At 36.2% G+C, this 22,121-nt stretch overlaps 1 protein-coding gene across 7 annotated transcripts in view; it reads left to right on the top strand.

Annotated features, from left to right (window-relative positions):
• MLLT10 (MLLT10 histone lysine methyltransferase DOT1L cofactor) overlaps positions 1-22,121 on the top strand; it is a 128,492-nt gene that overhangs the window by 25,041 nt on the left and 81,330 nt on the right. For all 7 annotated transcript variants that reach the window (XM_074535107.1, XM_074535112.1, XM_074535099.1 and 4 more), the window contains 3 exons: positions 10,115-10,224; positions 16,411-16,514; positions 20,439-20,532. In XM_074535107.1, the coding sequence (XP_074391208.1) occupies positions 10,115-10,224; positions 16,411-16,514; positions 20,439-20,532 (308 nt within the window). The remainder of the gene's footprint in view (positions 1-10,114; positions 10,225-16,410; positions 16,515-20,438; positions 20,533-22,121) is intronic.

Below are 22,121 nucleotides of genomic sequence, written 5' to 3'. Positions count from 1 at the left end.
GTTTCCTCCTCCTTTGAGATGGTATTTGTTTTTAAAACTTTTCCTTATTTTTTGCCCTGCATTCCTTTTCAGCTGCATGCCAACTTCCCTAACCCAGCTGCCCATGCTGATGCTGATGGGAGGAATGGCCAGGAGGGCTCTTTTAGCAGCAATCTGTATCTGATCTGTCTTGAGTCACTTGCACAATTGTAACTGAAGGCAGCCTAATCTCAGGGCTCTTCTGTAACAGTGTTGTCTTGCCTTTAAGATCTCTGAGGCACTACATGTATGGCAGTAGTCTGGGAATCAAACTTGTGTTGTTTAGAAGTATTATTAACTGACTATAAGTGTAGTGAATTTGCTATATATTTTGGTAGCATATGGTGTGGTTATGTTGGTATTTTGTGAGGTTTCTGTCCCTCTCTCCCACCTCCCCACATAGTGCAAGGTTCCTTTGTGTGCATTCTTCCTCCTGCTGCCCCTCCTTTTACTGGCCTGTTGCTGCTTACCTGGCCTTTTAGAGATGACAATTTTTTTTAGATTTTATATTTCTGTTTGGAGTTTGCCTCTGCCTTAGTTGTGCTTATCAGGTGGGTCCTCTAGTGTCATCTATGGCAAATACAGAATTACAGTTTTCAGTGATTTCTGAAATGCAGCATTATTGGAGCAGTACTGTCAAGGATTTTACAGAGAACTTAAAAGTGACAGCTTGAGATACTAATAGGAGAGGAACATATCATGGAGGCCAAACAACATTTATCCTGCTGTCTTTGACTTTATGAACTAGATTCTTGAGAAGGGTCTTCTGTGCCTTCTCAGAATAGTTTCCTAGCCTACAAGCATTTATGCTTTGAGACTTCTTGCTCCAGACATGGTATTTTTGTATTTGAAGGAAGATGAATCCATCACATTATTGAAGTGTTCCCTTCTGTATAAAGTATAAGTTTAGTGTCCATGCATGGCAAGGCTGATCAGTATGATGTGTCCATGAGTTTCTTTTGAACCTGCTACCTCATGGTTTTATTTGATCAAATTTGATACTTGCTATTTGCAAACTGGGATGGCGAGGGTCAGTTATTCTGTGCTTGCATTTCCAATACCTCTTCCCATAACCTTTTTGGGTTTGCTGGAGAGTACACAGATGACTGCCTGTTCTTGGTGGCTACTGGTGCTGTAATCAGAACCTGAAGTGATCCCAAAAAATAATTGAGTCTGGATTTGTGTGGGATATGTCCCAGTCTGCTTCAGTATTCCTCCTGTGCTTTCCATTGTCAGAGACTTTGAGTGACCTTGGGCAGGAGCAGCTAAGGTCAGTTTGCACGTACTTGTTCAGTCTCTGCACTGTGTGAAAATGGCCATTCTGCTCCTGCACTTACACAGATCCTAGAAACAATACTCTTAGATTTAGCTGAGTAATCTGATAGATTTAGGAGTCTGGACTAGTATCTGTGATGTGGCTTGTCTGTCAGTGGGTTTGTCTGTCCTAAGGATTGTTTAGAGTTGACTGTGTTTAGCTATACGTTTGATTTAATTAAGTTTTAAGAGTAATAGGACATTGCATAGTTATGAGCAGGATGTTTGTCAGAAATTTTAGGAATTAGCTTTGTGTAAGTTTTATACTTTGTTTGCCTAATACCTATGACTGTCTTAGGGCTATGGTTAAGTTTTGTGAACAAAAAAATTATCCTTCCTGCATATGGACTTTGTTTTTACATAAACATGAGGACTCTTCCGGTGTTCAGAGACTGGAATTATATAAACTCTATTAGGCTATTACCTCTTTTTTTAAAAATTTTTATTTATTCTTTCCTTATTGATACTAAAAGTAGAAAAGGAAGATTGGATTGAAAAAGCAACTTTTCTTTCTGAATATATTTGTTGACAGAATTCCTTGATGAATTTGGTTTTCATGTTCATGTTGTGGTTTTAAACATGACTAAATATAAAAGTTTTTTAAAATGAGAAAACCTGATGTGTATATGAGTTGCATATTGATTTGCTGTCTTACATGTAAGAAGGCTATTGAAAGATTAATTTTCCTTTAGCTTGGTGGATTGGTAAGTGGATTAGTAGTTGGATAAAATATAAACACATTTTTTTGAAAAACAGAGATGTAACAAGTGAGCATTTGTTTGAAAACGCTTGAGAACTGTTGGCATTTGACAGTTTTGGGCCTTTCAGTTCAGTAATATTTCCTAAACTGTTGCAGTAATTTCCTTTGGATTTTTGACACTCAGTGAGGAGGAAATAAAACCATGACCATTTGGACTGATTATAGCTTTTTGAATCCCAGTTCTTTTATCTTCTCATAGTACTGAGTATGCATTCTGTTTTCTAAGCAAATTGTTCACTTGTATCTAATGTAGTGCATCTTGCATTTAAATAGTTTTCTTGCAGTAATCTTTTTCCACAATTTTCTGCAAGCTTAAAAGGTTTGATTTTGCTATACAAGTTGTTACTTTGAAATCTGATTCCAGTGGATGATGATCAGGAATGCTGTGTAACAGCATTCTTTGTATGACTTTTCACCAAGACTTCTTTCATGCAGCTGCTTGAGGAAAGGCCAGTGAACAATGTGGTGGTTTTATGTCATGGTCCAGACCCTCTTCCCACCCCCTAGCTTAGTGGCAGGATCTCCCAAGTCTATAAAAACATTCTATGCTAGGCTTTCCTGTTGCTGTTGTTATTATTAGAATCTCAGTGTCTGGTTTACTGTTCTGATGAGTTTTCTTGGTGTTAATATCTAAGAATGTGGATGGTATAATGTTATATGTACACACTGAGATGTATGCATTTTGCAAGTGCTTACCTACAAATGTTCTGGCCTTTTTGAGCAGATTTACAGCAGTGTGTGTATTATTTTTTTTATTGGAAAAGAGAAAAAAAGATAATAAATTTAAAATACTGCATTAATAGAAATTAATGTATTACCATATAAAGTATTGTGTATTTATGATTTATATTACTGATAATCAGAGTGTATATGTAGAAACTTTAAAAATAGAATTTTTGGTGCTTATTTACGTATTTCTTCCTTTTGTTGTATGAAAGGATTTCTTGAGAGAGGTGGAAGAAACTCAGTAATTCCGTAGCATGACAGATAAAAGTATTAAAGCTATTAGCTTACTCAGTGGACCAATGGAATTTCATCTGTAGATGTTTTGAAAACAAACTATTTGTTGTGCTGCAGAGTGATGATTTGAAACAAATCAATTCTTTATGTGAGGTCCAGATTTTTCTAAATGGAGTATTTTGTGAAATTCAGTAGTAGGACTTTGTAGGATGAAGCCGTTTTCTTCATAGACAAATAGTATTTATTTCACCTTTTAAACAAATTGTCCATTCTCTACCAGTGAGGAGGTTGGCTATCAGCCACAACAGTGAGAGCTGTAGTGGTTAGTGTGGCACCTTCTTTTCACCCCTCTTCAAAGAGTGGATCAAACAATATAATATGAATAATGCTGTATTAACTATAGCAAACTCTAAGTCTTTATTCAGTAGAATAAGGAAAAGACAGTAACTTCAGCTGACAGATTTCTTATCTGCAAGTTTTCTTGTTTTAACAGGAAAGGAAGAGCAGGGTTAAAAATATATGGAATGTCTTAATGAGGAGACACTTAACTAAAGGTTTAAAATAGTGCTTAATCTTTCCCTTTGGCAAAGAGTAACAGTAATGGTCTTAAGTACATGTTTGAAAGGTGAATCCAGCAGAGTTGGATAGAGCTCAGCCTTTGGGTCAGTCAGCAGATCTGATAGTTGTGGAAATGGAGGGTGCAATTTCATGTAATCTAGGACAGCTGTTGACCTCTGCTGAAAGGAGGGGACTGTGGTTTTCCCCTGACTGGTGTTTCTGCACTGATGGTTTTGTGTGTGATAATCATGTGACCTCAGTGTGGATTGCATCAAACCATTGACTTATCTTGCTCAAAGGTAAACTATTAAGTTTCCCACAAATTTAGTAATGAGATGAATGAAAAAAATTATTCGCCCTGCTACACAGCAAACTTATACTGCAAGGAGAGGACAAGGATGTACAGCTGAAAGTGAACAGTAAGGTGAGATCCTGCTTTTCAGTGACAGTCTATAGCTGAAATGGATTGAGCTATGTCCTAATTATCCTAATTGACAACTTAAAGCAACCCCCATAAGAAACTAACATTCCAATAAAGATTTTTTCCATGCTAGAATAATACATACATTCTCTTGGTTTGGGCATGAGCTGTAGTTACAAACGAAGTAAGATTTCTTTAATGAAATGTAATGGACCCTTTAGGAACTTAGAATGCATAAACAAATTTTGCTCTGACATTGCTGCATGGTTTGGGGACAGTGATAATATCCCAGAGCTCTTGTGCTACCAGGCTGGTCCTGTGGCTGGAGTTCAGTGTGGCTTCACAATTCTGGTGTCTCCAGTGCCATCGTGCTCTGCTGCAGAGCTCCAGCACTGCCTGCGGCTCGTAGTGGAGTCCCTGCTCTGTGCCTCAGTTCATCAGCTACACGTGGGCTTCCCTTGCTGTGGATGGGAGGATGGATTATATGATTGTTGCTGTTATTTTGTTGTGAAGTCAAAGATGATGAAAACAAGGCTTGAAAACTTGCACTGGAAGACAGTTTAAAAGTACTGGGAGTTTATTTATGAGGAAGACACTTGTGAATCAAATTTTGGGCAATTAAGTAGTAGTTGTAAAGGCAAAAATTTAGTTAGATGGGTAACATACTGTGTATTATTTATCTTCCTGGGTTTTCTTTGTTAATTTACTTTGGTAGAGTTTACTTCTAATTATAGAGCTCTTTGTTGGCAACAGTCTTGTGTTTGCTGATGGTAGAATTGCTAGGAATTACTTTTCTCCGTCACATTGGGATAACAGCTCAACTATTTATTTTCAGCTAGGGGTCTGAAGTCTGAGCTTTGTTACTCTGAACGTTAGTGAACAATAGATATTAAAATTCTGCGTGCTAAGTATGTACTGCTAGGTTTGCACTGAGTTAAAAATCAGTAGGGCACAAGAAATAAAAATCTGAGTGATGATTGGTAACATTTGGATAGATTCTGTGATGGTAATGGAACATTTTGTGAACTAGAATGAAACGTAAAAAATGGCACAACTCAATAGTGTGTTTTTCTGAGAAAAATCAAAGTAAAAATGCATTTAAGTGAAATGCTGCAAGTCTCATATGTTGTATTTAAACTTTGAAGACTTTTCAGCATGAATTTCAATTTTTGATATTGGAAAAAACTGGTTTCATTAGCGTTATCAAAGAATATCTCAGAGTTGCTTTATATGTGATTTTTTATGTTATTTGAAAGTTGGTAGAATTTTTTCCTAAGATATTTCCAAAGGAAAATGCCTTAGTTATATTTGTGTGATGTTTTCTTAGAAAGCACCCTGGATTTTTTTGTAAACCGTAAGCAACATTTCCCAAAGTTACTGATCTTGAAAGTGCAGTTGAAGTAAGTATTTTTAACTTTGTCTATCACCAATAAATAAAAATTAAAAACTATGTTTTGCAGTTTCTGGATGGAGACACTGATTGTTGTAGAATATTGGGTTTTTTGGAAGCAAAAGAGGCAGTGAATGTGTCAGCCCTGTCGTAGCCTGAGGGTTTTTCTTCAGCAGTTTCAGAGAAAACAATTCTAGTAAGAGTGCACAGAACAGGCAAACTCGATGGCTAATTTGAATCCTTATGCTGTGTTTCTTAGGCTTTCTAGTTTAAAAACAAGAAATAAAGTTAATTTTAAAGTAAGCAAGACAACCAGTATTATCTGGTAAGAATACTATTATTGAGAAGGCACATATTTCAAAAGGCCACAGTTTCAAAGATTGAAAAATGAAATAAAAAAAAATCTGAAGATAAGGGAAAATTTTAACAACTATTTGCAAGCTGACAGTATCTCTATTTGCAAAAGCATGTGTCCTGCCCTTTCTTCTAGTTAAAGTTGTCCTTAAAGTGAGATGAAACCAAAAGTAAATTGGATATAAGGAGTTCAGTGGGGATAGTAAGAGTTTGTTAGCAATTACTGCAAGTTTCATAAGTAAAATTAAAAAAGCAAGTAATAGTCTGTGGCCATTTGTCTGGATTCAAATCATATACAACTGAAGTGAATGGAAGCTTATAATTGATTTAAAGGGTAAATTATATCGTTTATGGGGATGGGTTTAATGAACACATTTGGAACAAAAGTGATCTCAAAAATCTCCTGAGTTCCTGGCTAAATTTGGAAAACAGTTAAGAAAAAATAGGAATATCTTGCTGTTATTTCTGTGCAATGTTTGGGTGAAGAGGAAAGCTGATAAAATAGTTTCAGTTGCAACAGATATTAGGGAGAATGTTTTGAATGTTTTTGTATGTTGTATGTGTATAACATTGCTGTTGAAGTTTTTATTTTATAATCTAAAACATGGGTATGCAATGGTATTTTTCATACTTATACATTGGTAAAGCTTAAAAGGACTGGACTTCGTGATTTTTTTTTATTCTTGGATGAGAAGGAGGGAAAAGGTGTATAGTTGCTGATGAAATTTTAATTGCCCTAGAATAATGTATGTAATAAGTGATTTGAATAGGAAGTTTATAGTGCAAACTTTATGGCTTAGATGGAGTAAATGGAAAAATATGTATTTTAAGGTAGTCTTAAATACCACACATCCTTTTAAATGCTTACTTCTCGTACAGGCTTCTATGTACAGTTTGGATGGGTGTCTTTAGAATGTTTCTTTGTCCCTGCAGACAAAGAAAGCAGTTATCATCCAGTAGAAAACAGTAGACAAAAGCATTCAACTTGGAACGTGGCAATAGGTCCTTTATTCTGCTGGAGCTCTGAGCCCTGTGCTCAGCCTGAGTAGTTGTCTAAAAGAGAAGGAAATGTCAGCAGAGGATCAGGAAGGTGTTTTTGCACTGTGTTATGTAGTCAGAAACGCTCTCAGTTGAACAAAACATGACAGGTAAGACCGTTTGTAGGTTAGTAGCTGGTTCTGTCATCAGTGGGACCAAGGACATCTCTCCCGTGTGGGCTAGACGTGTCCGTGCTTCTCTCCTTCTGCTTTGTAGCTATAGTGGCTACTCTCTTGATGCTTGGGAAAATGGTTCTTGTTTGCTTTTTTTCTGCTTTCCTCCTACTGTATGGTTCTTATATGGCAAAATGGAATCTTCTTGACCTCCCTTAAGTATAAAAGTTTAGTGGAGGAGTCTACAGACCTTGAGTTCTCTGAGGAGATTGCACAGGACCTTTAGACAACCAGTTCTTAACCACATTTATTATGGAAAAGTATCTTCCTTACTCTTCCTAAAGGGAACTCTCCTTGACACTTCCAGGTCAGCTGAGTGTTGCTCTCTCACAATTCTGTATTTCTTCACCAGTTAAACTTTGGACAAAAGAATATTTAAGAACTTGTGTACAGGATGTCTTGAATCCAAGTGGATGCTGGTGCTGGAGTTAGGCTTTTTTTTGGTGTAGGCATTTGAGGCTGGTAACATAAGGGTGCTGCAACCACCCCTTTGGTTAAATTTTTGTTGGACATTATTGTGATTTATTATATTATTGTGATTTTCCAACAAGGCCAGATAATCTGGCATCTGAAGGTGCCAGATGGAAACCAATGGAAGATGTCTCTTGTCCTCAATTCTGTGGGCACTTGTTAACATATGCTCAAAAAGTGTTTTAGTGCTGTGGTGCTTCATTTGTTTCATTATGTAGATCCTGGGTTTGGTCTCATGAAAGTTAAAAGCCTGTTACTGACCACAGCTGTTTTGGATGTGTACTTCCTATTTGTAAATAGGAATGTATTGTAGTGTTTTGGTGGTTTTTCTTTTTTTGGATAGTGGTGTAGTGGTGGAGCACTATTCCATTAAAGTTAGTACTGAAACTGGTTCCTTATAGTAAAAATTCGTTACCTTCCTAAATTTCAGTTCACTTTAGTAAGTGATTTCCCCCCCTAATGTCTCTGGGCTATTTTGTATATTTACATAATAAGTTTCCGTTATATGTAACTGTAACTAGAGTACAGACTTAATTGTGTGTGAGGTAAAAGCTTTTGCCATCTGATTATGTGTAGCCAACTGAAGAAGGTTTATTTTTTTTCAAAATTTCAGTGTCACTTTTTTATTGGTTTAATGGCTTTATTAGATAAATGGTGTTTCTATTTGAGTTAATTTTTTGAGAGAACATTTAAAGATAAATATTCATCATTAACACCATACTAACATTTATTTGTCTTTAGTAAGATGATTCTGGCTTAAGGCAGTTTGCAATTCTTAGAAAAGCCCTTATAAACACTTTCCCTGAAGATATTTCAAGTAGACAAGTGAACAAAAAAGGTTGTGGTTTTTATAGTTTTTTTTTCCCTTAGTCTGTCTGTTAATGATAATTTTAAAATGGTTTGTTGGAAGTGGTTTTAAAAGCAGCTCAAGTTGTCTGTTTATACTTCTTTTTACTCTACACTTTTATTAGTCTCATGCCTTTTCTGTACAGAATAATTCTAAAGACTGTTTGGAATAAAGTTGGGGAGCAGCACAGATATTGTATTTAGTAGCAGTTGAAACCCTAGAAGGATATGTGTGGTGTTACTGTAACTGTTGTGTGTGTGTGCACTTTGCATTTTTCATGGAAATTGTAACTACAGTTTAGTAAATGGAGAGGGGAAACACCAGATCCCTTGGCAGAAGCTGGAGAAGATTGGTGCTTTAAGAAAAGTATCTGGAATTGCATATGTGCTTTTTCTTCTAAATGCCATTCCTGAGTCTCAACAATACACTGTGAGCAAGCACAGCTTTGTGTTTGGCTCAGTTTAAGAGTCAGTACAGTTTGGTGAAGAAATTAAGACCTTTTCGATTCTGTAGAGTAGCTGAAAAGAGAATATCCAAGATGAAAGCTCTGAAAAGTTTGCAGTGAGACAGTAAATGGTGGGGTTTGTGTTTAAATTTTTTTCTGTTTTTTGGGGGGGTTTATTATTGTTGTTGTTTTTATTTTTATTATAGCATGTGTTTGCACAATGATAATTTACTTTGTTTGCCTAATCTAATAGCCTGCTAGATTATCTAATTATTTAAGTCTGTCATTTTACGTCCTTAATGGTTGCATACAAGTAAGCCTGGGTAGGAGGAAAGCAGAATTATTTTTAAAGTTTACTGAAGGTCTTGTGACAAGAGACTTTAGTTTTCCTCGTGGGGAAGAAGAGAATTTATACCAGGTGATTAGCTGCACCAAATTCACTTCTGGATGAGATGATGATACTTGTAATAATTCTATTATTCATGTCACTATAGCAGTATGTTGGATTAACTGTGTAGCAGCAAATCTACAGTTATGGCATATGGTTCTCCTCTGAAACAAACCAATAGCTCCCAGGATCTCTGTTGAAATAAGGCTTCCAATTCGTAGGTTTGTTTCTGACTTGGAATTTACCCCCACCTCCATCCAACCAAATGCCAGACAATTCAGAATGCTGGCTTTCTTAAAACGTTGTTAAAGCACAGTATGGTAAGTAACTATTTACTGATCCCAGTGTAATAAATTAGAATATGACTGGATATAGGTATTTGTATTCCTGTGAAAAAACAAGTTGGCCACAACTTTATAAATGGAAAAGCAAGAGATAGAGTAGAGGGGATGTGAGGGTGTGCATATGTGTTGCAGTTTCTATCTACAGAAAGAAACAGGAGTCTATTCAAATCAGAATGATGTTTTTAAAATAAAAATTATACACAGAAGTCTTCTATGATGCCATGCTTGTAAGAATATTGGTTTGGTCAGATGCTGCTTCCTTTTTGCAGCACTTGGAGTAGTAGTTTTTGTGCAATGACTGTATCGATCCAAGAAATTAAACAAGATAATAATTTTTCTGTTTGTGTGTCACTGTTTGTATAAATCATTAGTATTTGAATTTCATGGAGTATTACATATATAAATTCTCTCTGACTACATTAAAAAATGTATTACTGATCATCTAAACTTTGGATAACAGAAATGAAATGTAAACATGACTTAAGTGTAATTTATGTCCTTAATATTCTAAACAGTTAAAGTAGTTTGTGGAAAAAAAAGTGTTGTAAAAGGTTCTTTATACTGTAATTGTACTACATTGAAATTTCCTTTAAGCTTCTAGAAAACATTAAATACAATTATAACTTTTTGTAGGTTGGGCTCATGTGGTTTGTGCTCTGTACATTCCCGAGGTGCAGTTTGCAAATGTTTCTACGATGGAGCCTATCGTGTTGCAGTCTGTTCCTCATGATCGTTACAATAAGGTATAATTCTATGTCTTTTTACATTTAATGTATTTATTTTAAAACTTCTGAGATTTTATAATATTAAACTATGCTTCTTAGAATGCACTTCATATAAAATTCCTAAATGTCTGCAGTAATGCTATAAGTTTTCTGCAATGTCTTTATGATAAATCGAAGAATTAAGAAAACTGTATTATTAAATTAAGCCGTAAGGTTATCTGCCATGTCTTATTAATCTTTAGATTAGGGACTGTTTTGTTAATTGAAAATGCCATGATCTTTGAATAACAGTTTATTTTGAAAGGAATCTGAAATATTTTCTATAGGTAAAAATACTATTGCAGCTTATATGAGATTTTATTATTAAGTACCACAAAGTCCTAGTGTTTTAAGTGTTGATATTAACATAAATATGTTTATAAACATTTCTTTTAGGACAGAGAGCTATTCTAATATATTAATGCAAATCCTTGCAGACTTTTGCCTTTGCAAACAACATTCACTTTAGTAGCATTATTTGCTTATAGGAGAATTCTTGTAAGTAATTGTCAGTGAGATGGAATGTTTTATAAAGTGTGGTGAAACTTCAAATTAAAAAAAGCCCAGAAAGGCAGAGCAATAAACCAGTAGGTTGTTAGTGGTCTTTATTGATGGTTACATTTTTCTTATTTCACTTGTGTTACTTTCTCCTCACTTAACTACATTGGGTTTTCTATGTTCCCTTCTGCAGATGCAAACTGTCTGACTTTCTAATTAGTTGTGTTACATATTTTTCTTGTGTTGTTCTTTTAACCTCTAGTTTCTTTTTATTTTTTACTTCATTTTATGGTAGTTTGTGGACAGTGGAATAAAGTAGGAATAGACTGTGTTATAAAAAAGAGAAAGAAGAAAAAGGCATACATCTCCTCTTGTGTTCTTCCTACAGGGAGAGCAGTCCTTGTTCACGTTGCCTCTGTGACTTCTCACACGCCCCCCATCCCCTTTCCAAGTTTCCATCTTTGATTTATGGGCTCCCCCTCAATGTTTCTAGCCTTTTTCCTTTTTTCATTCTTTTTCTGGTCTTTTCCTTTTCTGTTCACTTTCTCCAGTTGCTGTCAATGCGTTTTGTCCATCTGATTTACCAGTGTAGCTGAAATACCAGGAGTCAAAGTCTAAGTTTTTCTTCAGCTTTCTCATTACTGTTTGAGCATCTCTATTGGCATCTCACTCTTTGCTTTCCTCTGCATTTACAAGAACATGCAACAACAAGATTCAGTACAGAGCTAATAAAATGTTTCTGCTTGGGCACAAAGCACTAAAGATTTCCTATAACTGATGAGTTTATTTCCTCTCTCTCCTCAATTCTGAGGAAACAGAACATCTGTTTTCTTTTTCCTTGAATAACAGTCAGTCATGATTTTTTTTAAATTGGTGGTGTTTCTCCCTTAATGTCCTTCAGAAATTTCATGGAACACTTTGAATTTTGTTTTATCTTGCACCACTTCCATTAATGGTAATTGGATATTGGATGAGTAAATCCTTGTAACTTCAAAAAATGTACTCTGCATCTTTTACTATTACTTGTTGACAAAATCCATTGTTTGTCTCTCTCTTTAGTCTTTATTAATTCCTTTTCATCATAACTTAAGTTTCTTCTTTCTCAAACAGTTCTTGTTCTAAATGTGTGATGATGCAGTTGTGTTTGCTACTAAAATTCTAGTTTTCATTGTTGGTACTTAGTGTGTTTTTCTTTCTCACTAGTGCTAGATAGTTACTAGCACCATACAGTTAATGTAGAGAGAGTTCCTGGTGTTGTCCAGCTCTTAGTTCTCTGTGCTCTGGGCAGGTGTTCTGACTGAGGTCTATTTTCCATGCTAGCAGTCAGCCTAAAACTACTTTTCATCAGGCCACTACGGTTTATTATGAAGTACAATGAGATCAGTGTCAGAAATGCCAAAGTTTGGGGTCACACCCCTAGCCTGCAATTTATATTATTTTTGTTCTCTGTTTTTACAGAACTCAGATTTCACTGTCATTATTTGGTCCTTGTGGGTCAGGGAGATAGCAGCTGTGGGTGTCAGGGGAATCCAAGAAATGGTTATACTGCAGTTGCTGCAGCAAACCTTCTGAAAGCAGTCAAACTGCAGAGGCAGCAGCAGTCCAGTTGTGTCAGTACTGAATTTAGAGAAGTGTTGGCTGGCAGGGAACTCCCAACTCTGGCTAAGTCTGTAGCTGCTGCTGAGTTTAGCACTGCTGTGGTTAAACTGCCATTGCTTCCCAAGTAGGCTGTTCTTGAGCAATATCCCCCCAAATCAGTAAAACTATCAGTTCCCTTTTCATGTAGCTTGCAGTAATTTCACCTTCTACTCCTATTGCTATTCAAGATAAATTGTGTTTATTTAAATGATACTTTTTTTAGATCAGAAATTTTGTAAAGCATTTGACTCTGACTTTATTAATTTGTGTAAAAATGGAAAGAAAAGCTGTTTTTTTGAGAAATAGGTATGACAAACAGTTCTTGAAACATTTGTTGTACATTGAGAACAAATGTAAACATGTAATTAGGGAAAAACGACTGCAGTTGTTTCTTTTCTTAGAGAGGCTTAGCGATAATTTAATTCTGTTTGTCAGCTCAGGTTGGAATAGGAGATTTTAAGTAAGATATTATTTCCTGTGAAGTTCTGAATAATTCTCTGTGCATGGCTGGATATACATAGAACACTAGCATATAGAATTGGGGGAAAATAGAGGCCAAAGAAAATTACCATGAGGGAGAAATTATACTGTAGTCTTTAAAGTAAATATTTTTGAAGTTTTGCCAGGACTTAGTACTTAATTTAATGTTTGGAATTTTCCCTGTGCACTTGTTTGCACAGTATTATAATTATATTATAATATAATTATAATACTGTGCAAATATATTTATATTATATAAATATATTATAATATGCAGTATTACTAAGTACAGTAATCTTAAATGCAAGAAGAAATGCTGTAGATACCAGAGCATGGGGCTTGTCCATATAGAGATATTTGGCTGCTATTTCCCTGAAGTTTGCCTGTTTCAGGGATAAAAACCATCACATTACAGAATGAATCCACTGAATGATTTGATTAGTGAGTTAGCTATTAGGAAAGTTCTTCTTACATTGTTGCTGCCAAAAAAGAAGTGGGCTATTAGTTGCTCTTCTTTTCAGAACTAGATGTTTCTTATTCATTGGATGGTTATGCATGGATAACATATATTTATTTTATGTCAGCTTCTTTTGTCTCTTTTAGGTTCATTTGAAACTATGTGATAATTTTATATAATTACTGCTTTTAGTAATGTCTTTTAAGAAGTGATTTAAAGATAAGTGCATTTGGAGTTTCTTCATTTGCCTTGTAGTGAATGCAGCTGGCAAACTTTTCTTTCAGTACTTGCTGCAACAATGAGAAATTTCTGTACAATTCCTAGGTTTGATTTTGTACTCAGAGAATGCCATTGGGTAGCTGTTAGAGTAAACTATTTCTGAAATCACTTTTTGCATCATAATTTTTTTTGTCTCATCTTCCCTTCTGTTTGCTTTTGCAAAGAAGGTTTGCTTTTTGCATCTTTGAGGGGAAATCTTTGACAGTGACATAAAGACAGCTGTGCAAAATATATATTTTGCCTTTAAAGGAAGTAAGATATTCTGTTTCTGAGTAAAATTTCCTTGCTGAATCAAAAGCTTTTGCTTCTTTCCAGTGAATTTGGGAGAGTACTCTCTTCCCTTAGGAGCTTTGAAGAAGAGTGCAGCTGTAGGTGGTAGGACACAGTTTTAAACTTCCACATTTCAGAGGCTTCAGAGGTGTAGCATTTGTATGGATTTCCAAACACATGCAAGTCTTCATTTGTGAAAGAAAGGCAAAGGTTTTCAGGCTTCTGGGATTGATTGTGTGTCTAAGAGAAGGTACAAATATGAGAAGCTCAGCTGTAGAGAACTTACTGTCTGTTGGAACCTTCTTTGTCCCTGTTTCATATGGAATACTAGCAAACAGGTTTAATGCTCCTCATGACTATTGCAGGAAAGTTCTTTGAGCTTCTTAAAATGAGTAGTCAGTCCACCATGTTGCATTTCAACTTGTCAATAATGTACCTTGTAGTAATTTTTTAGTCATTTTACTGTAAATTGCTCCAAGAGGTCCCAAAACAGAGACCCTACCTGTAGGGTAAATACTGAAAGATGGGACTCTGCCTCTCTACTAAGTGGAATGCTTGTATTGCTTTTCTTCAATAAGGAAAAAACTGTAAGAACTTGAAACAAAACTCTGAAAAAACCAGAAAGTAATTGGAGATTGAGTTTTATGGGGTTTATTGAACTCTCTCTTTATAGAGGTACCGTACTTTGAAGTTACTTACACTTCATATAGTGACTCAGATGAGGTTGATAGATCATGACCTTGTTCATTCCTAAAATCTAAATGTGTCAGGTCATGGTATGGAAAGCTAAAAAGCAGCCGGTCTCAGACCCTGTCAAACAACTGAATTATCAGTGTTCACCACCTTGAGGTACAAAAGAAGCAAGGCAAAGAATTAAGAAGGATTATCCCCTTTCTGATCTTTTAAATGTTAGGTTATAGGGTATGATTTTAGGATATATTAGCTTTTAAAGTAGTGTGGAAACTGTACAAGAATAACTCTCCTACCTTCAAGTCTTGCTTATTAACAAAAATGCTTTAGTTAGCTGACACCTCCTGTTAAATGTTGTTCTTAAAACCTCTGTAACAGGCTGTTCTGATCTCAGAATTTCACTCATTTTCCTGTTTAAGACTGGTTTTGCATTATATAATTTTTTAAAAAAATTTCAGTGGTCTCCTGGTCCGTTTTTTTCCACTATGTTTTCTGCTACCCATGATTGATGTTGTTTGCATTTATTATTCTACTCATTCTCTACCTCACTGAAAGGAGGTTGTGATAAAATTATTAGTCAATTAAAATAGAGACAATTTTATTTTTTGGCATAAAGAAGTTTCTCTTTTCTCATTAAGGATCTTATAATGAGGTTTCTACAGAGGTAGGAGTGTTCTTAATGTTTAATACTCAGTAAAGTTCTCTTATATAAAAACAAACATTTAATCCACCTCAGTACTGGGTGATACTTTCATTAAGAATCTCTTCTAAAATTGTTAAATTTTTCACATGAGTGTGATATAATATAGAATCTCTGTAAATGCTCTTTCAGTAATTAGGACAGGAAAAAGTGAAAAGAGATTTAGTTTTGCTTGATGTTTCTCCCTGGAATGCAGTTGAGAGGTTGTAGTGATACTTTTATAGTAGTAAGCTTCCGTACAGTATGTATCCATATTTATCAGCCACTTGTTTAAAAAAAGAAAAAGAATAGTGAGGAAGAATTTGGATATTTTGGATATTTAAAATTTCTTCCTTCTGTTTTACTGAGAATGTTTTTGAAAAGATTAATAATTGCCATGGCACCCCAGTAAAAGACATAAATTTAGAAATGCCATGAAAAGATTTCCAGGTACTAAATAGCTTGTTTGGGAGGTTGGAATGTGTTTGGTATACTCATTCAAGCTTTTTTACAGAAGGTTCTTGATGGATTAATTTACAAGATGTTTATAGGGCTGTCCAAGTCATACTGAAGTAGTCATCCAAACAATGCAGAGTTTGGTTAAACTCCAATTTAATTAAAAGGAGCTAAGCATCATATGAATATTGAAACATGCTATGACACTTGGAAAATTCTTTGCACCAAATGTACAAATAAAATTTCAAGTTTGCAGGCTTTTTGTAATTGTGTAGATATATATATGTATATACACACCCTATGGCATATTATACCATTAGGCACTCAGTCTGATGTTTCTGAATTCCACAAATACAGGTTATATTAAATGAATATGAAAATGATTGAGACTTATAAGGACATAAATGCAAACTTGAAAGCAAGGACAGTTGGGAAGCCTAATGCTACTAACCCTTGGCTGTTTAACACTTTGGCTGGTTGACAATGGTATGGAATGTAAGCAAATTAGTAATTGTACTGCCTTAACGTTGGTGAAGTGTTACACAAATCCCAAGAGTCTACAGGTGATCTCCTTTTGCTAACAAGCATGATTAGACTTTCATAAAGAAGTTCTTAAACCAGGTTAGCTGCAAAATCCAGTAGTTCTCAGCCTAGGATCTCCTTAACACAGAATTTGTTTGTATACTTCTTATCAAATTAAGTATTTTCTCTTTGATAGACATGCTATATTTGTGATGAACAAGGCAGAGAAAGTAAAGCAGCCACTGGTGCTTGTATGACATGTAATAAACATGGATGTCGACAAGCTTTTCACGTAACATGGTAAGTATATTTTATTATTTAATATCTCTGATGTTCAGAAAGAATCAATTCACACAGTGTAATGAATGAGCTCCTTATTTAGAGCATCTTTTGAGTAAAGAAATACAGCAAAGTGGTTTGTTTTTATAATAGTGTTTACTAACAATATGGCAGTGGCAGCATAGATTTTGCTGTGAGCTGCAGAAACAGTCTGATAATACTCCCTTGGGTGGTATTAAATGGTGTGTGCTCCTGGGAATAAGTGTGGGGGAGTTTGGAGTTTTTTCTTGGTCTTAGCTTATTTTTCTTAGATGAGGTTTAATAGGATATGGGAGTATGAGGACATTGTTTTTTAGCATTGCCTGCTAACTGATTTGATGTTTGCTTTTGGTAAATCAGTGGGAAAATGACTGAGCTGTATGTAAAAAGGCACTAGACTCACCCTTTCCAGTATGCATTTCCAAACATTGGGGAGTAACTCACTTCACTGGTTTTATCCAAATGGTACTGATCATCATGAACTATTCAGATTTCATGTGTTACTGCTGGAGGAAAAAAAGCTGTGTCCTCCACCATCTAATTAATTCCACTTAAGATATTTAGTTTTCCTTGCATTCAGGAGATGTTTGTTTCACTTTATGGACTTCTAAAAGAGGCTGGATAATTAGATTAAACCACATGCAACAGGTAAAAGGAAGCAAAAAGAGTTCCACTCCAAAATTTGCAGGCATTATTTGTTTCTTCAATTTCAACAGGAGTTATTTTACAGTAGTGGGCAGATTTATCTAGGCTGTCTAGCCATATAATCTGTGGGTTTACCTGTTTTGTGACTGCCCCAGTATGCTGCTTCATGACCAGTAAAATGTATTTTCTTCAGTGTACCCAAGTGATAATTTGTATGTTTTGTGGAGATCTTGAAGGGTTTAATTCCATTGTTTTGCTGCTGATAATCTTGGCAACTCTTCATTTTTTTTTTTTAAATTGCAATTGCTTGACTGCTTTGCAGGTTTTATTCTTTCATAAGCATCTGAGTTTTCATTGGATGTGATCAATGTCAAGTTTCTTTTTATGATGAAAATGGATTGTATTCCTCAAAGCATGCATACCACGTAAAGGGATTACTTAGAGATGTGAGAAAATGTGTACATCCAAGCACTTGTATGAAAAGGTCTCTTTCCTTTCAAACACTTGGGTACATACAAGAGTCCTTTTCATCTTCTTACTTTATTCCAAAACCCTGAATGCTGTGAAGAGCATAAGACTTTAAGTTGAATATTAAAACAGCTATCTTGCTACTTTTTAGAATGTTTTGGTTCAAAAACATGGTCTATACTACAAAATGATATCTAGCTGGAGAGTAGTAGTATGGCTGGAGATAATTAGAGGTTTCTGTAATATTAAAAAAAATGGAAGAAAAACATGAAGACTACCAGAAATCCAGGACAAGGTGTTTTAAATTGAGCTTATCAGAATGATTGTCTAATGAAAAATGAGCTTGAGTGCATGGTTTTTTTTGTATGAGAAGCTTAGAAACAATACATCTTTGCTTAAAGACATCCTCTTAATTATTTTTTTCTAGTTGGTATCAGATGTAGATGTGCATATATTTAGTATTTCTGGGTTTTCCAAGAACGTATTTTAAAAAATCTGTAAAAATTAACGACATTATATAATCTTCTTTAATTTAAATACTCCCGTGTATATTTTGACTGTAACATTGCATTACTATGGTGTCTTGGTTTGAAAGACAGGTGTCTGCCAGGGAAGGCAGGAGCCTCCCTTAGAATGGAGAGTATTGACCTCCTCCTTCCGAATTATTATAACTTTGGAATTAAGGGTCTTTCAGGCAAGGATATGAGAAAAGAAAAAACAGTTCATTAGTAGTCTGTGTGTGTATAACAAACAAACAAAAACAGTGGCAGCAACAACAAACAAAAGCACAAACCAGCGCCCCGGCAGGCGCTCGGTCCCGCCTCACTCAAGGCCATTTCCCCGTGGATGCAGTTCCGGGCCCGGCCGGCAGGGGCGCTGCTGGCTCCTGCCTGGGGCGCTGTGCTCAGCTCGGGGAGCGTGGCGCGGTAATGGCGGCTTGGCCCAGAGGGGAGGGGATGCGAGAGAGGCTTTGCTTTACAAACTCCTTGGGACAGTCGGTCCTGGTGCTCCAGCGGGACCCTCGGGGGCAGCGAGCTGGAGCGGCAGGGACGGGCACATTCGTGGAGTGGTAGATGAGATCATTAGGAAAATTAATCCACAAACACCAGAGGTTTATGTCCAAAAAGGAGACAGAAGAGTCCTTTTACTTTATTCGAATAAAGGGAGAGGCCATGGAGCATTGCACTGGGATCTTTCAAATTTTTGGAGGACGCAGTTTATCTTAATTTCAGGGCCGCATTTCCCTTCTCTCTTTCCCCATTGGCTGAGGTACTTGAGAGAGACTTCCCCGAGTGCCTGATACCAAGAGATTCCCCTCTAATGTATAACCCTCCCTTTTAATTTTTAATTCTTATGGAACTTAGAGGTTTTTCTTCTCCATTGTTTCTTTCATTCATCAATCAGTGGAATCCTTCCCATTGTTTCTTTTATCTCCCAGTGCTGGTTTCATCTACCAGCAGACCCACAGCTTGTTTGTAAAGACAAATCTGCTATTCCTCTCAGTATGTGCCAGAAAACCGCGGGGATGTCTGAGCAGGCCGGGGCTGTGGGGCCGCAGTGTAGCAAAGACCGAGTAGTGGCGGAGAAGGCGGGCGGGCGGCAGGGCAGTGGCATCGGCCTCCCGAACAGGGCAGGGAGTGATTCCCTTGGGGCAGGGATGGGGCACAGTGGCGTGGTTTCCCTCAGCATTACCAGATGGGAAGGGGGGTTCCCTGTTTGGTGAGGTATGGTACCAGCAAGGCCCAGTGCAGCCGCAGAAAGGCAGCAGGAGGCTGAAACCCGCAGTGGTGACCAATTCTCCCCACTGCGACTGCAGCCTCTCCCCTCCCTGTGCCGAGAGCTCTCTAGAGCTGGCAGCTGCCCCAGCCCCCTTTTCCCCAGCCCCCTTTTCCCCAGCCCCGTTCTCTGCTATCTCTGCCCCTCCCAGAGAAACCCTCAGGTAAGAGAAGCGCAGCCAGGTGCCCTCCTCCCCCGAGTTTGGCAACTTCTTTTTTCTCTCTTAAGTACCCAGTCGTTGTTGTCTCCTAGCAACATATGGGAGAAGATTCCCTAAGGGAAAGAAGCAAAAGGAAAAATCCTAAACTCTGACATGTGGGAATGAAAATTGTGGAAAATGTAACAATATTTGGGTTGTCAATATCTAAGTGGGTTTTGATAAGGAAAATATATCAACATTACAAATGGTGAAAAGCAAAATTGTTTTGTAAAGATTATACTAGAATAAGGTAATAATTAGTCTAGTGAATGCAACTTGTAATTGTTGATCTTTTTAAAAAGAGATTAGCCTGCCGCAGTATTTTAAACTAGTAAATACAGTTTGATTTACTATGTAGTTCAAGTTAGATTAAAAAAAACCAGTAATTTTCAGTGTGAATCAGAGACGCATGTATGCAAGTTCTGAAAAAACTCTTTTTTGGAACTACAGTATGGTTTTGTTAAAAGCTGTTCTTTCCTTAGATATTTTTTTTGCTTGAATTGGAGCTGAGAGTCATTGTAGATTGCTTTGTTTATTTATTTGTGCAAGTAGCTGCATAGTAAATGTAGATGTGCAAGCTGTAAGCTTGTGTGAATGGCTTAAAGACTCTGACAAAAGGCAACAGCCAAAATATGATTTATATATGTTTTTCCCTGGGCTACAAGGGTTGGTTGTGTGTTCTCATGCCACTGGAAGTTATTTGTGTGAAAATCTCTTACTAATTGCAGATATAAGGAACCATATGTTATCAGATGTGTTATTGTGGTACAGACTGGTGTAAAATGGCTTTCCTTGAATGTTGTCTGGTTTATTTTTAGTGCACAGTTTGCAGGACTTCTTTGTGAAGAGGAAGGCAATGGTGCAGATAACGTCCAATACTGCGGCTACTGTAAATACCATTTTAATAAACTGGTATGTATTTATTAAATTCTATAAATAAATGTTACTGACTTATTTTTTATTCTGAGTTGCCATTAGCATTAGAAATAATATTTTCATGTAGTTCGAAAAAGTAGGTTGTATTTCATTAAAACAATGTTTTAATCACAGTTACAGAAGTGCTAGCTGGAAATGTTTTTATAAGTGGTTACTTTATAGATGTGTGGGTTTTTCCCCTCTGCCAGAAATAGCATGCACATTTAGTGGGTTTTTTTCATTGAGTTCCTGGAATGTTTTCTTTTGCTATTTGTTTAGGTGCCTTCTAGGAATTCAGTCCATTTTGGAATAAACTAGAAAATACTACTTCTAGAGAATAAAGAAGCACTCCATATTTTTCTGCTTCTATTACTCTTCTGCCCAACCTCTTTTGTTCTGTCTCTCACTGTGTAGCCAGTGAGTATTCTCTTCTTGTAGGTTCTCTGAAACACAACCTTAAGGAAGTGACCCGAGGTTTGATTTTTAAAAAACAAACAAGAAAAGAAAAACATTGACATTTCTAAGTTAATGCGGAAGGTTTTGGATCAGACCTCTGGAGTCTTTCCTTTTCACTTTTTAATAGTTTGACAATTCCAGATATCTGTTTCTATGTACATGTACGAGTGTGTGGACTTGAGGGGCTTACTGATGTTTAAAAAATGTTATTTATTAATACTAAAATGTGCAGGCTTATGTTCAAATACGCTTGTAAGTATAGTTTAACGTGCAGATTATTTTTCACTGCTGAAAAGTTGAGTACTTGGTGTGACTTTTTGGTTGCAGCGCGGTAAAAATACAGGGTCAGTCAACAATTTAGTTTCTAGAAGATTAGCTTGGTGAGGTTAGTTTTGTGCCTTTGTGAATACTGATGAATTTGCTTCATAATGAAGACAAGTCAGGGCTTTCTAGGCCCTTACTAAGCTAAGATTTTTTTTTTTTTTGAGCTAAGTATTTACAAAAAAGTGAAAACGATCTCTTATTTAGTGGCAAAGGCAAACCTTTACACTGTTATGCCTTTGATTTGAATGTAGCAGTGCTGCTGTGATTGAGAACAGGTATGTTTATTTAAAACCCAAGTTTTATGATAAAGACATAACTCTATATTTGACATACAATTAGTTAGCTTTCCATTACAAAGCTGCAGTGGTAAGAACAGTAAAAACTGACAAGATTGTTTTAAGTGTTTCAATTTTTCTTTAAGTTTGTTATCATGGTTAATGCCTGGTAAATACAGATGCCTAGTATTTACTGCTGAAGATGGTGGGTGTTCTGTTGAAAACTGGTTGACAAAAGAGTGGCCTGAAGTGTCTTTAAATGCTTCCTCAGTTACAAGAAAACCAACATTTAGAACACTGGCCCAGCATAAAGTATTTGCAGTCCTGAACTAGGTTCTCAGACATTACAGAAATACAGGCAATTACATCTGCCACTTATAATCACAGACATGACTGTAGCATTCTTTATCCTGGTTTTTAATCCATTTTAATGAAAATATACCAGACAGATCGCTTGAATAATAAATAAATCATGAAGTCACCTTACAATGCACTTCAAGCATGTGTCAGGGCATTACTGTGGTTTCATGT

Source organism: Zonotrichia albicollis, chromosome 1 (assembly GCF_047830755.1).
Source record: "Zonotrichia albicollis isolate bZonAlb1 chromosome 1, bZonAlb1.hap1, whole genome shotgun sequence".
Lineage (NCBI taxonomy): Eukaryota > Metazoa > Chordata > Aves > Passeriformes > Passerellidae > Zonotrichia > Zonotrichia albicollis.
Note: the sequence above shows the minus strand (reverse complement) of the source record. Positions and strands in the feature narration are given on the sequence as shown.